Genomic DNA, 15,133 nt, shown 5'->3' with positions numbered 1-15,133 from the left:
TTAAGAATCCAGAATCCAGACGCTCTCTGGAAAGTTAAATAACAATATCACATTTGTATCTTAATAAAAAAAATTCAATGTCTGATATCGAAAAACAGGCCTTAAGTAAGTTTTAAAGGATAAAGTATTTATTCCAATTTTATTTCAGATAAGTTTGCATTTGTGACATTGGCAGTTTTAATCACATGCGAAAAATGTTTCTGTGGCCTACTCTAACCCCGAAACTTTCTTCTCCTCATGCGACTTATGTCAACTGTCATGCAACCCTAACCCAAGAAATTCCCCACACAACATAACCTCCAAAATGTTAGCAGCATGTTTATCAAATTAAAAGCTGAATAAACAAATTTGGAACGTTAACATCAGTGCAGCAGCAACAAAACCACAAAATGTTTACCACAAAGTCTTTTATTAAAAAGAACAAAGTCGGCAATTATTTGAAGGTTAGTACGTAAGGGGGCTTCCCGCGGTCTTATTTTTTCGTTTTTAGCACGTAAGGGAGCACTACATACGTGACGACATCGCCTGCGGTCTCCAAGAGTGTGAAAGCTGCTTACCAGTGGAGTCTTTTTTGTCACCAGACCATGAAAATAAATGCGCCTTGTTTGAATTTAACCATTACCTCATACTAGATACTAATGTGATCCTAGATCAGGTAAAACTAACAATAACACAGTTGAACACAGTGAAAAAATTAAATTTGGTTGTAGATGGATATCCTAGAAGAGTCAATCCTTGGCAATGTTATAATTTTACACACAGTTTTAAAAGAAGTCAAGCACCGAAGCCTACCAATGTATAAACGTTTGTACAACATAATAGACAACCCCAGTCGGCATTTTTACGTATTCATTAATGACCACCACAAGTAATTTTATTTGTAACAAATTCTCACAAGTCATAACTAATTTTTAATTGTAGGGGCACCTACTTACAACAAAAAGAAGCTGAGCTTGTTAACGATTATAATGACAGATGCATTCGTGCCGCTTGCTCCTGGTACATCAACCACGCCCCCAAATGCCGCTTCATTTTTTTAACAGATGACTCCGCCAATCGTGCCAAAGCCCTCCAAGAAAACATCCAATCCCTTTCCGTTTCAGACTACATAACTAACCTAAATAACAACTCCTCCCTCACTGACAAACTCTCCAGGAAAGACTACCACGCAAAAGACGCCGCTAAAGACGTTTTCCCCAACCACTTGACCAACGTGGAGCTTCTAACCGGCATCCGCGAAGGGCGATTGTTGCAGGGCACGTTTCGGGCCTCCCGCGACAATTTCCTGGAGGGCTTCGTCAGTGTTGACTCGTACGAAGACCAGATTATCGTGCAAGGTCGCGCTGGTCTCAATCGTGCGGTAGATGGCGACACGGTCGCCCTGGAGCTGTTCAGGGAGGACGACTGGGTCTGTCCTAGCGAGATCGTGCTGGAAGATGAGGGGGTGGAGGACGAGAATGTCGACGATGTTATAAGTAAGGAGAATGAGTTGAAGAGGGAGACGAAGAAGAAGAGGGGAGCGAAGCCTACGGGGCGCGTCGTGGGGATTATTCGGAGGAAGTGGCGGCAGTATTGCGGGATTTTGCAGGGGGGTATTGATGGGGTTTATCAGTTGTTTGTGCCGGCGGATAAGAGTATTCCGAAGATTAGGGTGGAGACGAGGCAGGCGGAGTTTTTGAGGACGCAGAAGCTGATTGTGACGATTGATTCGTGGCCCAAGCATTCGCGGTACCCGCACGTAAGTGTTGCATAATCCGTAGGGGATAACATGATGTGAACGAAGATAAAATTTTGTTTGTACGAGCGAGATCTTGTCTGGCGTGTAATGTTGGTTGCATACTTTTATTTTTTTTTTTCCAGAAGGCTGCCCAATATTGTCATTGGACGACGCTTTTTTGATCTGACTTAAAATTATAATTAAGAGTCACCTTGTAGACAAAGTTATTCCATACTTTCTATTTTTTCTTTTTTGAAAACCATTTTTTTTTTTGCTTTTGTAAGGGAGGGTTGAAATTGGGAATCTCATTTTACTTTTTTACTTCTCAAGCGTGCACTAGGGAAGTATTGTATGTAATAGGGTCCATTTCATAAATGGATAATTTAGGCTTTTTTCGAAGTTTTATATTCTCTAGAATGTGAAAAAGTAGGTACCCCATTTCTGTTTCTGTCGTTAGTCCTCTGCTATGAAAATTTAGGTATATTTTTGAAATATCATGTAGACCAAAATTTGTCTGATCATCCTCATCAATAATTTGTAACGTTGTTTCAAAATTTTATGGAGTCAATTCTATTGAAATTTTATAAAATAACATGCTTCTGTTTATGGTTTATGAGTCCGTCCATTTTACGATTTAACTTTGAAACTATAAAATCGACAGCTTTGATATCTTGTAAATGTTTTAAGGTTATCTCAAAATGGTAAACGCTAATACAAATTTTGCCTTTTTTAGACGTCATTTTGTTGCGTTTTGTTCTTCTTGTTTTTTTTGTTTTGTTTTATATTTGTGGGCTTTTCTAGTATTATTTTTGTTGTCTTTCTTCGGTTTTCTTGTCGCATTTTTGTGTTTTTCTTGGTCTAATTTTTTGCCCTTTTTATGTGGCCTTTCCCCCTTTATTTTGTCGATTTGTCGGTTCCGTACTTTTAGTAGCATTTTTATGACTCTTTTACCACATTTTTTAATTTTTGGCTTTTTTTGTCCTTTTTGCGTTTTTAATCGCATTTTTGTTTTTTTAGATTTTTTTGGCGCCTTGTTTTCCGTTTTTTTAAACGCGGTTTTTTTTCCTTTATAGTTTTTTTGTTGATTTTGTGGGCTTTTTTAATCACTCATTTTTGACTCCCCTTTTTCAATCGCATTTTTTTGGTCATCTTTTATTGTTTTTTTTTTTGCATTTTTTTGTCGTCTTTTTTTTGTTGCCTTTTTTTTCTCTCTTGAAAAAGGGATATAAAAAGTTATGTTCCTTTTTTGCGTTTTTGTCGTTTTTTTTGTTGCTGTTTTGTAGTCGTCCTTTTTCCTTGTTGTAATTATCGTTGTTTTTTAGTCGCATTCTTGTGGACTTCTCGCCTTTTTTGTGAGGTCAAAGTTCCCTTTTTTTGATTTTTTTTTTCGTTCTTTTTTGTTTCCGTTTTTCTGTCATCTATGTCCTTCACCGTTTTTTTTGTTTCTCTTTTTTTTTTTAGTTACCTCTTTTGTGATTCTTTTTCCTTCTGTCGATTTTTAGTCCTTTTTTGCGTTTTTTAGTCGTCCTTTTTTTGTTGCATTTTTGTGGACTTTATTCGTTTTTTTTTAGTTTTTTTGGTCACCTTGTTTTCCGTTTTTTTTTTACTTTATAGGATTTTTGTTGATTTTTTTGTGGGCTCATTTTTTGACTCCCCTTTTTTTGATCGCATTTTTTGGTCACCTTTTATTGTTTTTTTGTGCCTTTTTTGTTGCCTTTTTTTTTCGCCTTTAAAAAAGTGACATAAAATGATTGTCTTTTTTTGCGTTTTTGTCGTTTTTTGTTGCTGTTTTCAAGTCGTCCTTTTTATTGTTTTTCGTTTGATTTTTCCCATTTTTGTTGTCATTTTTTCCTTGCTGTAATTATCGTTGTTTTTTAGTCGCATTCTTGTGAACTTCTCGCCTTTTTTGTGAACTCAAAGTTCCGTTTTTTTGACTTTTTTTTTCGTTCTTTTTTGTTTCCGTTTTCTGTCCTCTATTTCCTTCACCGTTTTTTTTTTGTCTTTTTTTTTGTTTCTCTTTTTTTTTTAGTCGCCTCTTTTTCCTTCTGTCGATTTTTTTGTTGTTTTCTTTTCGTGATTTTGTTTTGTTTTTGGTCTTTTTTCGTTTTTTATCGCCTTTTTTTTTCGTTTTTATGACTTTTACCATAAAAATGTTGTGTTTTTGGTCTTCCTTTTTAATCGTCTGTTTTTGCCTAATTTTTTTAACCTTTTTATATGGCTTTTTGCCCTTTATGTCGTCGGGTATTTTTGTCAATTTGTCGGTTCGCTGCTTTTAGTAGCATTTTTATGACTTGTTTACCCCATTTTTTAATTTTTCGTTCTTTTTTTGTTGGATTTTTGTGGACTTTGTTCGCCTTTTTTTTAAGTTTTTTGGTCGCTTTTTTTTCGTTTTTTGACCCAGTTTCTTTTTCCTCTATAGTAGTTTTTTGTTGATTTTTTTTGTAGGCTTTTTTAATCGCTCATTTTTTACTTCCTTTTTTTAATCACATTTTTTGGTCACCTCTTATTGTCTTTTTTTCTTATAGAGTTTTTGTGGTTTCCTATGTATATTTTTGTCTCGTTTTTTGGTTTTTTTCTCCTCCTTTTTTGTTACTATGGTTTTTTGTCGTCCTTTTTTATCGTTTGCCATTTTTGTTGTCTTTTTTTTTTCCTTCTTATATTTTTTGCTGTAGACTTCTCCCTTTTTTGAACTTTTTTTTCGTCGTTTTTTGTTTCCGTTTTCTACTCTCTATTTCCTTTACCGTTTTTTTGTCCTTTTTCTTTTTTTTTGTCGCCTTTCCCTTCAGGCGCGTTTTTTTTTTTGTTGCTTTTTTTCGTGGTTCTGTTTTGTTTTTTGACCTTTTTCGTTTTTTTGTCGTCTTTTTTGCTAAAAATATTGCGTTTTCGTTTTTTTTCCCTTTTTTTTTAAATTGTCATTGTTTTCATTTTTTTTGCCTAAATTTTTGGTCCTTTTTATATGGCTTTTTCCTTTTTTTTGTCGTGTATATTTGTAGATTTGTAGGTTGCCTCCTTCTAGTAACATTTTTATGACTTTTTTTACCCTATTTTTATTTTTTTGTCTTTTTTTTTTAGTTTTTTTGGTCGCTTTGACTTATAGCCTTTTTTTAGTTTTCTATCTTTGTCTCGCTTTTTTTTGCTTTTTTGTGTTCTTTTTGTTGCCTGTTTTTTTGGCGTTTTTTGTTACTGTGATTTTTAGTCGTCCTTTTTTATCTTTTTTCGTGTGATTTTTGCCATCTTTGTTATTCGTTTTTCATTGTTATATTGTTGTACTTTAGTCGCATTCTTGTGGACTTCTCGCCTTTTTTGTCAGCTTAAAGTTCCCTTTTTTTTAATCTTTTTTTTCGTCGTTTTTTGTTTGCGTTTTCATTCCTCTATTTCCTCTGCCGTTTTTTGTTCACTTTTTTGTGGCCTCTTTTATTTTGTCACATTTTTTGTGGTCTCGTTTATTTTCGTTTTTATCGCGTTTTTTGCATTTTTATGGCTTTTTCTCATAAAATATTGTGTTTTTAATCGTTTCTTTAATAGCTTTTTTATGTATTTTTCCCATCTTTTGGTGCCTTCGTTCTTGTCAAATTTTTTGGTCCGTTTTTTTGCGGACATCTCGTCTTTTTTGTTGTTTTTCTTTGTCCCGATTTTTTTTCCTCTTTGTCCCCCAATTTTTTTTTGTTGCATTTTTTTCACTCTTTTCTCAGGTCCCTTTTTTTGTTGATTTTTTTGTCGCCATTTTTATAGATCCCCTTGTTTTTTGGTGTTGTTTCTTGTGTTTTTTTAGTCGCATTTTTTCTTGGTTCCTTTTCTTTTCTTTCGCTTTTCCTTGTTGCCTTTTTTCCGACATCTTTGCTGTCTTTTTTTGTTATTTTGTTTTTCAGTTCCTTTTTTTCTTGTAATATTTTTTGTTATTTTTTAATCGCCTTTTTTTGTCATAATTTTTTCCGTCTTTTTTTCTCGTCGTTTTTTGGTGTTTTGTAATTTTTTTACTCTCTTTTTAAGTTACATTTTTGTCGCTTTTTTTGTGCTCCCCTTTATGTCGTGTTTTTTACTGTTTTTTTTTGAGCTTTCGTTGTTTTCTTTTGGCTTCTTTTCTTACTTTTTTTTTTGGTTTGGTTTTTCGATGCCTTTTTTTGATTTTTTGGTTTTTTTACTTCCCGAGCGTAAGCAAAGGAAGTATTGTAATCGAGTCCGTCGGCCGACTCTCTACTTTTATGTTTTCTCGATCTTTCATGACCCCTAGAAGACGAAGAAATAGGTCTCCCATTTTTTTTTTTTTTTTTGGTTTTTAATGACATTGTTCACCCCTTTGTTATGTTGTTTTTTAACCACTTTTTTCTTCTGGTTTTGGTGTTTTTGGTCACTTTTTTGGCTTTTTTTTGGTTCCTAAAGTACGAAAAAATATGTCTCCCGTTTCCATCCGTCCGTCTATCTGTGTGCCGTCTTTCCAGATTTTTGTTAGAGATAATCTCCGAAACTACTTGACCGACTGTAGTCAAATTTTATATATGCATTAGAAATGTGATGTAGATGGTAACACGCTAACCAAATTTTTTCTAAGCATCCCCACCAACAATAGGATGACATTATCTCCAAAATTTACATTAGTGATTATTTACAATTTATAAAATAAAATACTCCTGCCCTTGTGGTTTATGAATCCGTGCGTAGTTTTCTTTTTTCTACCACGCTTTTCTAGCCATTTTTCGGTTTTTGTCGCATTTTTCGTATTCTCATTTCAAACGCCACTTCAGAATCAAAAGTAAGGATTTTTTCCAGGGTCATTTCGTCAGAGCTTTGGGCAAAATCGGCGACCAATCCACCGAAAACGAAGTAATTTTACTCGAACACGACGTCCCCCACAGCCAATTCTCGGAAGAAGTCCTCGCCTGCCTCCCGAAAATGCCCTGGATCATCACCGACGACGTAAACCTCATACTCTAATCTACACCCTCTTCTTCTAACCCACTTATTTTAAAGGACGTCACCAAACGAGTGGACTTGCGCCACCTAGACATCTGCTCCGTGGACCCCCCAGGCTGCACCGACATCGACGACGCCCTCCACTGCCGCCCCATCGACCCGGAAAAACTAGAAGTGGGCGTCCACATCGCCGACGTCTCCCACTTCATTCGACCCGGGACACCACTGGATCGGGAAGCCGCCTCCAGAGCCACCACGGTGTACCTAGTGAACAACCGCATCGACATGGTTCCGGAACTTCTCAGTTCGAATCTGTGTTCGCTGAGAGGGGGCGAAGAAAGGTTCGCGTTTTCGTGTATTTGGGAGATGGACCACAACGCGAATATTTTGAACGTGCGGTTTCACAAAAGTATAATTAAATCGAGAAAAGCAATGACTTATGAGGAGGCACAGTTGATTATTGACGATAAAACTAAGCAGGATTCGGTGGCTGAGTCGCTGAGGAATTTGAATAAGTTGGCTAAGATTATGAAGCAGCGCAGATTAGCCAATGGGTAAGTCACTTACATATAATACTCTATTTTTTTTTATTATTATTGTTCTTTTCTCCCATAGAGCATTAGTCTTAGCTTCACCAGAAGTCAAAATTCAAATGGATTCAGAAACAATGGAACCCTTAGACGTTGAAGTGAAAAAACTCTTTGAAACTAATTCAATGATTGAAGAATTTATGTTACAAGCAAACATAAGTGTGGCTGAAAAGATCCTAGAAGTGTTTCCAGATTGTGCTATGTTAAGAAGGCATCCAGTTCCTCCTAGTTTGAATTTCGACCCTCTAGTAAAGGCTGGAAGACATCTTGTAAGATCCATTTTTTCCTATCACTCTTGTTATTATTATTTTTACTTCATGAGCGTAAGCTAAGGAAGTATTGCAATCGAGTCCATCGGGCGACTGGATCCTTCAATGTTTTTTCGATGTTTTATGACCTCTAGAGTTTTTACTCCCAAAATTGTACAATTTAACTATGAAATTTCAAAACCGAATGTTCTGAAACCTTGCAGACGTTTTAAGGTTGTCGGAGACATGGTAAATCTTTAATTACGAGCCCCCTAAAAACTGATGACGTCATCTTACAATTTTGACGAATACCTGTTATTTAAATTTTATAAAGTAACACATTTCGGCATTATTACTAAGAAAATTAAAAATTGAAAAATAATTCAAAAATCGGAAAATGGAAAAATTACAACAATGAAATATGTTAAGAATTGAAATTCGAGAAACAGAAAATCGAAAAATGTAAAAATCTAATAATTGAAAAATCTAAAAATTGCGAAATCATAAAATTGAAAGAACGGAAAATTAAAATTACTAAACATTGAAAAATCCAAAAATATTTAAAAAATATACATAATATGTAATTGAAAAAATCGAAAAATTGCAACAACAAAAGATCGAAAAGTTTAAGAATTTGAGGAATTGAAAAATTGAAAAAGTTAATACTTAAAAATTTATCGACGAAACATCGCAAAATTGAAAGATCGAAAATTTCAAAAATTGCAAGAATAAAACATTGACAAGTGTAAGAAGTGAATTTTAAGAAATAGAAGATCGAAAAATGTAAAATCTAATCACTGAAAAATCTAAAAGTTAAAATTTGAGGCACGGAAAATCAAAATTGAAAACAAGGAAAAATAAAAGTCACTAAAAATTGAAAAATCGGAAAATTTTAATTCGAACAATAATTTAAAAATCGAAAAACTCAAAAATGGAAACCTTGTAACAATGAAACATCGAAAAGTTTAAGAATTGATTTAGAGAAATTGAAAATCGACAAATTGAAAAACCGCAAAATTAAAAATTTAAACGAAAATCGCAAAATCGAAAATAATGACAAATTGAATAAACTAAAATTGAATAATCGAAAAATAGTTCAAAAATCGGGAAAAAATCGAAAAAATAAAGAATTGAAAAATCGAAAAACTGAAAAACTTAAAAATTACAAAGTGACGGACGAACAATTGCAAAATTGAAAAATAGAATAATTTGAGAAAATAAAAATCGGAAAAATCAGAAAATTGAAAAATTGCAACAATGAAACATGTTTAAGAATTGATATTCGAGAAACAAAAATCTAATAATTGAAACATCTAAAATTGCAAAATCATAAAATTGAAAGAACGAAAAATTGTAAAAACGAAAAATTAAAATCACTGAACATTGACAAATCCAAAAATATACACAATAATTGAAAAAATAAAAAATTGCAACAACGAAACATCGAAAAGTTTAAGAATTTGAGAAATTGAGTATTGGAAAATTGAAAAAGTTAATAATTAAAAATTAGGTAGACGAAACATCGCAAAATTGAAGTCAACGAAAAATTAAAATATCTAAAAATAAAAAATAATAATAATTTGAGAAAACATCGAAAAGTTGAAGAATTTAATTTTGAGAAATGGAAAATTGAAAAATGTAAAAATCTAACCATTGAAAAATCTAAAAATTAAAATTTGAGAAACGAAAAATCAAAATTGAAAACAAGGAAAAATAAAACTCACTAAAAATTGAAAAATCAAAAATAGTTCAAAAATATACATAATAATTTACAAATCTAAAAGTTGCAAAATTGTAAAATTGAAACGAAAAATTAAAATATCTAAAAATTAGAATTGAAAAATCGAAAAACTCAAAAACTTAAAATTTACAAAGTGACAGAAGAAAAAATCGCAAAATTGAAAACAACGAAAAATCAAAATACCAAAATATTGAAAAATGAAATAAATTCCAGGAAGTAAAAATCGAAAAATAATTCAAAAATCGGAAAATTGAAAAATTGCAACAATGAAACATGTTTAAGAATTGATATTCGAGAAACAAAAATCTAATAATTGAAACATCTAAAATTGCAAAATCATAAAATTGAAAGAACGAAAAATTGTAAAAACGAAAAATTAAAATCACTGAACATTGACAAATCCAAAAATATACACAATAATTGAAAAAATAAAAAATTGCAACAACGAAACATCGAAAAGTTTAAGAATTTGAGAAATTGAGTATTGGAAAATTGAAAAAGTTAATAATTAAAAATTAGGTAGACGAAACATCGCAAAATTGAAGTCAACGAAAAAGTAAAATATCTAAAAATAAAAAATAATAATAATTTGAGGAAACATCGAAAAGTTGAAGAATTTAATTTTGAGAAATGGAAAATTGAAAAATGTAAAAATCTAACCATTGAAAAATCTAAAAATTAAAATTTGAGAAACGAAAAATCAAAATTGAAAACAAGGAAAAATAAAACTCACTAAAAATTGAAAAATCAAAAATAGTTCAAAAATATACATAATAATTTACAAATCTAAAAGTTGCAAAATTGTAAAATTGAAACGAAAAATTACAATATCTAAAAATTAGAATTGAAAAATCGAAAAACTCAAAAACTTAAAATTTACAAAGTGACAGAAGAAAAAATCGCAAAATTGAAAACAACGAAAAATCAAAATACCAAAATATTGAAAAATGAAATAAATTCCAGGAAGTAAAAATCGAAAAATAATTCAAAAATCGGAAAATTGAAATATTGCAACAATGAAACATCGAAAAATGTAAAAAAATATTGTGTAAAACTGTATTTGTAAGTTTTTAAAACCAATAAAGTATTTATGGATTGATTGAAATGTAAAAATCTAATAATTGAAAAATCTAAAAATTGCAAAATCGAAAAATTCAAAAACCGATACTTAAAATCACTAAACATTGAAAAATCCAAAAATATTTCAAAAATATACATAATGATTGAAAAAATCGAAAAATTGGAACAAGGAAACATGTAAAAGTTTAAGAATTGAATTTTGCGAAACAGAAAATCGAAAAATTTAAAAATGTAAAAAATCTAATAATTAAAATTTGAGAGACGAAAAATTAAAATTGAAAACGAAAAATAATTAAAAAATCGAAAAATAGTTCAAAAATCGCAAAAAATCGAAAAAATGAATTGAGAACTCGAAAATTTGAATAAAGAAAAATTGAAAAACTTAAAAATTACAAAGTGAGAGACCAAAAATCGGAAAATTGAAAACAACAAAAAACAAAATATCAAACAATTGAAAAATCAAATAATTTCAATTGGAGAAAGAAAAATCGAAAAGTAATTCAAAAATCGGAAATCGAAAAATTCCAACAATGAAACAAGTGTAAGAATTGAAATTCGAAAAATGTAAAAATCTAATAATTGAAAAATCTAAAAACGCAAAATCGAAAAATTGAAAAAACCAAAAATTAAAATCACTGAACATTGAAAAATCCAAAAATATCTCAAAAATATACATAATAATTGAAAAAAATCGAAAAATTGCAACAACGAAACATCGAAAAGTTTAAGAATTTGAGAAATTGAGTATAAAAAAATTGAAAAAAATTCGGAGACGAAACATCGCAAAATTGAAAACAACGAAAAACTAAAATATCTAAAAATAGAAAAATTTCAACAATGAAACATGAGTTTAAGAATTGAGCTTTGAGAAAAATTGAAACATGTAAAAATGCAATAATTGAAAAATCTAAAAATGAATATTTGAGAGACGAACAATCAAAATTGAAAATAAGGAAATATAAAATCACTAAAAATTGAAAAATAGAAAAATTTTAAAATAGAAAAATTGTAACAATGACACATTGACAAGTTTAAGTTAAGAAATGTTGAAAATCAAAAATTGAAAAACCGCAAAATTAAAAATTGAGACGAAAATCTCAAAATCGAAAACAATATCAAATTGAAATAAACTGAAAATCGAAAAATCGAAAAAATGAAGAACTGGAAAATCGAAAAATTAAATATAGAAAAATTGTAAAACTTAAAAATTGTTATACTGAAACATCGAAAAACTGAAAAATTAAAAAATCTAATACACATTTGAAAAACCAGAAAATTGCAAATCGTAAAATTGAAGAAACGAAAAATTGAAAAAATCGAAAAGTTGAAAAATGTAAAAATCTAATAATAATAATTGAAAAATCTAAAATTTAACATTTGAGAGACGAAAAAATCAAAACCAGTTCAAAAATATACATTTTAATTGAAAAATGTCAAATGTTCAAAATCGTAACATTGAAGAAACGAAAAATTGAAATTTGAGAGACGAAAAATCGCAAAATGAAAACAACGAGAAACTAGAATTCGAGAAATAATTTTCAAAATCGGAAAAATCGAAAATAAAAATTGCAACAATGAAAGATTGAAATGTTTAAGAATTGAAAAATCGAAAAATTGAATATAGAAAAATTGACAAACTTAAAAATTACAAAGTGAGAGACGAAAAATCCCAAAAATGAAAACAACGAAAAATCAAAATATCAAAAAATTGAAAAATCGAATAATTTGAATTGAAAAAAGTAAAAATCGAAAAATAATTCAAAAATCGGAAACTTGAAAAATTGCAACAATGAAACATGTTTAAGAATTGAAATTCGAGAAACAGAAAATCGAAAAATGTAAAAATTGAAAAATCATAAAATTGGAGGAACGAAAAATTGAAAAATCGAAAATTTGAAAAATTCCAGTACTGAAGTATCGAAAAATTGAGTAGATAATTGAAAAACTGAAAATTGAGAAATTGAAAACATGAAAAACCTGAAAATCGAGAAATTGTGAAATCCAAAACTTGAAAATTTAGCAACGTCAAAAATTGAATACTGAAAAATCTAATTTAAAAAATGAAAAATCATAACACTGAATCATCAGATAATTTAGAAATCGAAAAATTGTGAAGAATCGAGAAATTGAAAAACTGAAAAATCGAAACATTCAAAAGTCGAGAAATCGAGAAATGGGAAAATCAAAAAAAGAATTAATCGAGAAAATTTAAAATATTTAAAAATGGAAAAGTTAATTTAATTTCATTAACTTTCATTTACATTTAATTATTTCGTTTAGTTTGATTTATGTAATGAACATTTTCCATAAATTATTGTTATTTAAAAATCTAAAAATTTAAATGGAGAAATTGAAAATTTAAAAATCGAGAAAATGAAAAAATTAAAAATCGACAAATTAAAAGTCAAAAAATTAAAACGCCAAAAATTAAGATAAAATGTATAATTTATAAAAACGTAAAATTACTAAATAAAAATCGAAAAACTAATAGTGAAAATAGCAAACTCGTAAAATTGAAGAAAGGACAAATTTATTCGACAAATGATCTCCGAAACTACCACACCGTGTTGTCAAATTTTGTACGTACGTTAGGAACACCGCGTAGATGGTCAAACACTAACCAAAATTTGTCTGCTCATCCCCACCAGTAATGACATGACGTCATCTCCAACTTTGACAATGGTAAACGTTATTTAGATTAAAAAAAATAACGTTTTCCTCCACTTGTAGAAAAAAAATCAAAATTGTGTGATAACGTCATCCCAAATTTTACCTGTACTTTAACAGTCCAGCTCATAGGGATCATCATCATTTTTTTTTTTTGTTACAGGGATTTGAAATTAAAGTCGACTCGGGAAAAAACCTAGCAAAATCGCTCGACGAAGCCATCAAAAAAGACAATCCCTATTTGAACACGATGTTCAGGATTTTAGCCACTCGTTGCATGTTACAAGCGGTTTATTTCGCTAGTGGGGCCTTCCAGAAGGAGGATTACTACCATTATGGGCTAGCTGTACCATTGTACACCCATTTTACGTCACCCATTCGAAGATACGCGGATATTATAGTACACAGACTACTGGCTGTAATTTGTGGCTCAGACGCCACCTACCCGGATTTATTAGACAAAAAGAAAACAACAGATTTGTGCCAAAATTTAAACTATAGGAACCGAATGGCGCAGTATGCAGGAAGAGCGTCCATAGCCTTCAATACACACGTATTATTTTCATTTACAAATTTTGCAACTATTAATTGATATTTTTTTAGTTATTTTTCAAAGGAAAGTTACAAGATGAAGAAGGCTACGTTTTATACGTTCGAAAAAATGCCTTACAAATCTTGATACCTCGGTACGGACTCGAGTGCACTTTGTTTTTAGCCAGGAAAGGGGAGACTTCAAACATTTTTGAATACAATGAAGAGGACCAAACCCAGAAAGCCGGAGACGTGGTTTTACACGCCTTCGACCCCGTCGTCGTGCGCCTAACCCTCGACTCCAACAACATCCAGCACGAAAAATTCGTCCTCCAGCTCGTAAAACCCGTCGTTGACAACTTCAGCGTGCCCGGGATTGACCAAACCGACGACAACGACAAAAAGCGAAAATCGCCGGAACCCGACAAAAAGAAAAGGAAGAAGAAAAAACACTAATTTGTACGAATGTTTTTATAATAAATGTTTGACGACTTGTTTGTCAAAGCCACAAGAGTATAAAGTTTCGTTATACCAGGCCAAGCCCCTCACAATCCCGCAATGCTTATCATTACAGTAGGCATTGTTAAGAATCTCGTCTTCGCATTTAAAAACTAAAACCTTATTCAAGTCGCCACAAACCGCCAGTTTGTTGGAATCGTCGAAGACTATTCTATAAATGTAGCAGTTGCAACTGGCCACGGAAATAAATTCTTTCGGCTCGCGCTTATCGAGAAGGTAAATGTCGCCCCCTTATTATGTTTTTCATTTCTTTTTTTTGGTCCGCTTTTTTGCTTTTTTTTCTTGTAATATTTTTTGTTATTTTTTAATCGCCCTTTTTTCCGTCTTGTTTTTTCTCGTCGTTTTTTTGTTTTGTCATTATTTTAACTCAATTTTTAGTCACATTTTTGTCGCTTTTTTGTGCTCCCCTTTATGTAGCGTTTTTACTGTTTTGTATTCACCTGTCCTTATGTCCTGTTTTTCGATGCCTTTTTTTTACTTTTTTGCTGCTTTTTTTTTGGTTTTTAATGGCATTGTTCACCCTTAAATCTATTAGGAATAAAGCCTTTTTTATGTTGTTTTTTTTATCCACTTTTTTGTTCCTGTTTTGGTGTTTTTGGTCGCCTTTTTGGCGTTTTTTGACTTCCTTTTTTGTGGCCTTTTTTGTTGTGTTATTTAGCTCCTTTTTACTTCCTGAGCGTAAGCTAAGGAAGTATGTAATCGAGTTCATTGGACGACTGGTTACTTTTGTTTTTTTCGACGTTTCATGTCCCCTAAGGTTTGAAAAAATATGTCTCCCGTTTCCGTCCATCCGTCTATCTGTGCGCCGTCTGCCCGGATTTTTATTAGAGATAATCTCCGATACTACTTGACCGACTGTAGTCAAATTTTATATATACATTAGAAATATGATATAGATGGTAACACGCTAACCGAAATTTGGCTAATCATCCCCACCAACACTAGGATGACATTATCTCCAAAATTTACATTAGTGATTATTTACAATTTATAAAATAAAATACTCCTGCCCTGGTGGTTTATGAATCCGTGCTGAGTTTTCTTTTTTGTACCACGCTTTTTTTTGGTTTTTGCCGCATATTTCGTATTCTCATTTCAAACGCCACTTCAGAATCAAAAGTAAGGATTT

At 31.2% G+C, this 15,133-nt stretch overlaps 1 protein-coding gene across 1 annotated transcript; it reads left to right on the top strand.

Annotated features, from left to right (window-relative positions):
• The first annotated feature begins 256 nt into the window (after positions 1-256).
• On the top strand, positions 257-14,005 carry LOC135139318 (exosome complex exonuclease RRP44). The gene is made up of 9 exons (XM_064069514.1): positions 257-443; positions 491-655; positions 711-868; positions 922-1,738; positions 6,485-6,631; positions 6,686-7,182; positions 7,244-7,487; positions 13,118-13,507; positions 13,558-14,005. The coding sequence occupies exons 1-9, from the start codon at positions 390-392 to the stop codon at positions 13,939-13,941; spliced, it is 2,856 nt and encodes a 951-aa protein (XP_063925584.1). The 5' UTR covers positions 257-389; the 3' UTR covers positions 13,942-14,005.
• Positions 14,006-15,133: the final 1,128 nt, after the last annotated feature.

The sequence above is a fragment of the Zophobas morio genome, unplaced genomic scaffold (genome assembly GCF_036711695.1).
Source record: "Zophobas morio isolate AGI-343-1 ecotype UQ-CSIRO unplaced genomic scaffold, CSIRO_AGI_Zmor_V1 ptg000031l, whole genome shotgun sequence".
Classification (NCBI taxonomy): Eukaryota; Metazoa; Arthropoda; class Insecta; order Coleoptera; family Tenebrionidae; genus Zophobas; species Zophobas morio.
Note: the sequence above shows the minus strand (reverse complement) of the source record. Positions and strands in the feature narration are given on the sequence as shown.

Excerpts from the sequence above, each read along its gene's own strand:
- LOC135139318 (XM_064069514.1), top strand. The coding sequence starts at position 390 with ATGTTTACCACAAAGTCTTTTATTAAAAAGAACAAAGTCGGCAATTAT. Across the intron at positions 656-710 it reads CTAATGTGATCCTAGATCAG|ATGGATATCCTAGAAGAGTC; the intron begins GTAAAACTAACA and ends ATTTGGTTGTAG. Across the intron at positions 7,183-7,243 it reads CAGCGCAGATTAGCCAATGG|AGCATTAGTCTTAGCTTCAC; the intron begins GTAAGTCACTTA and ends TTTCTCCCATAG.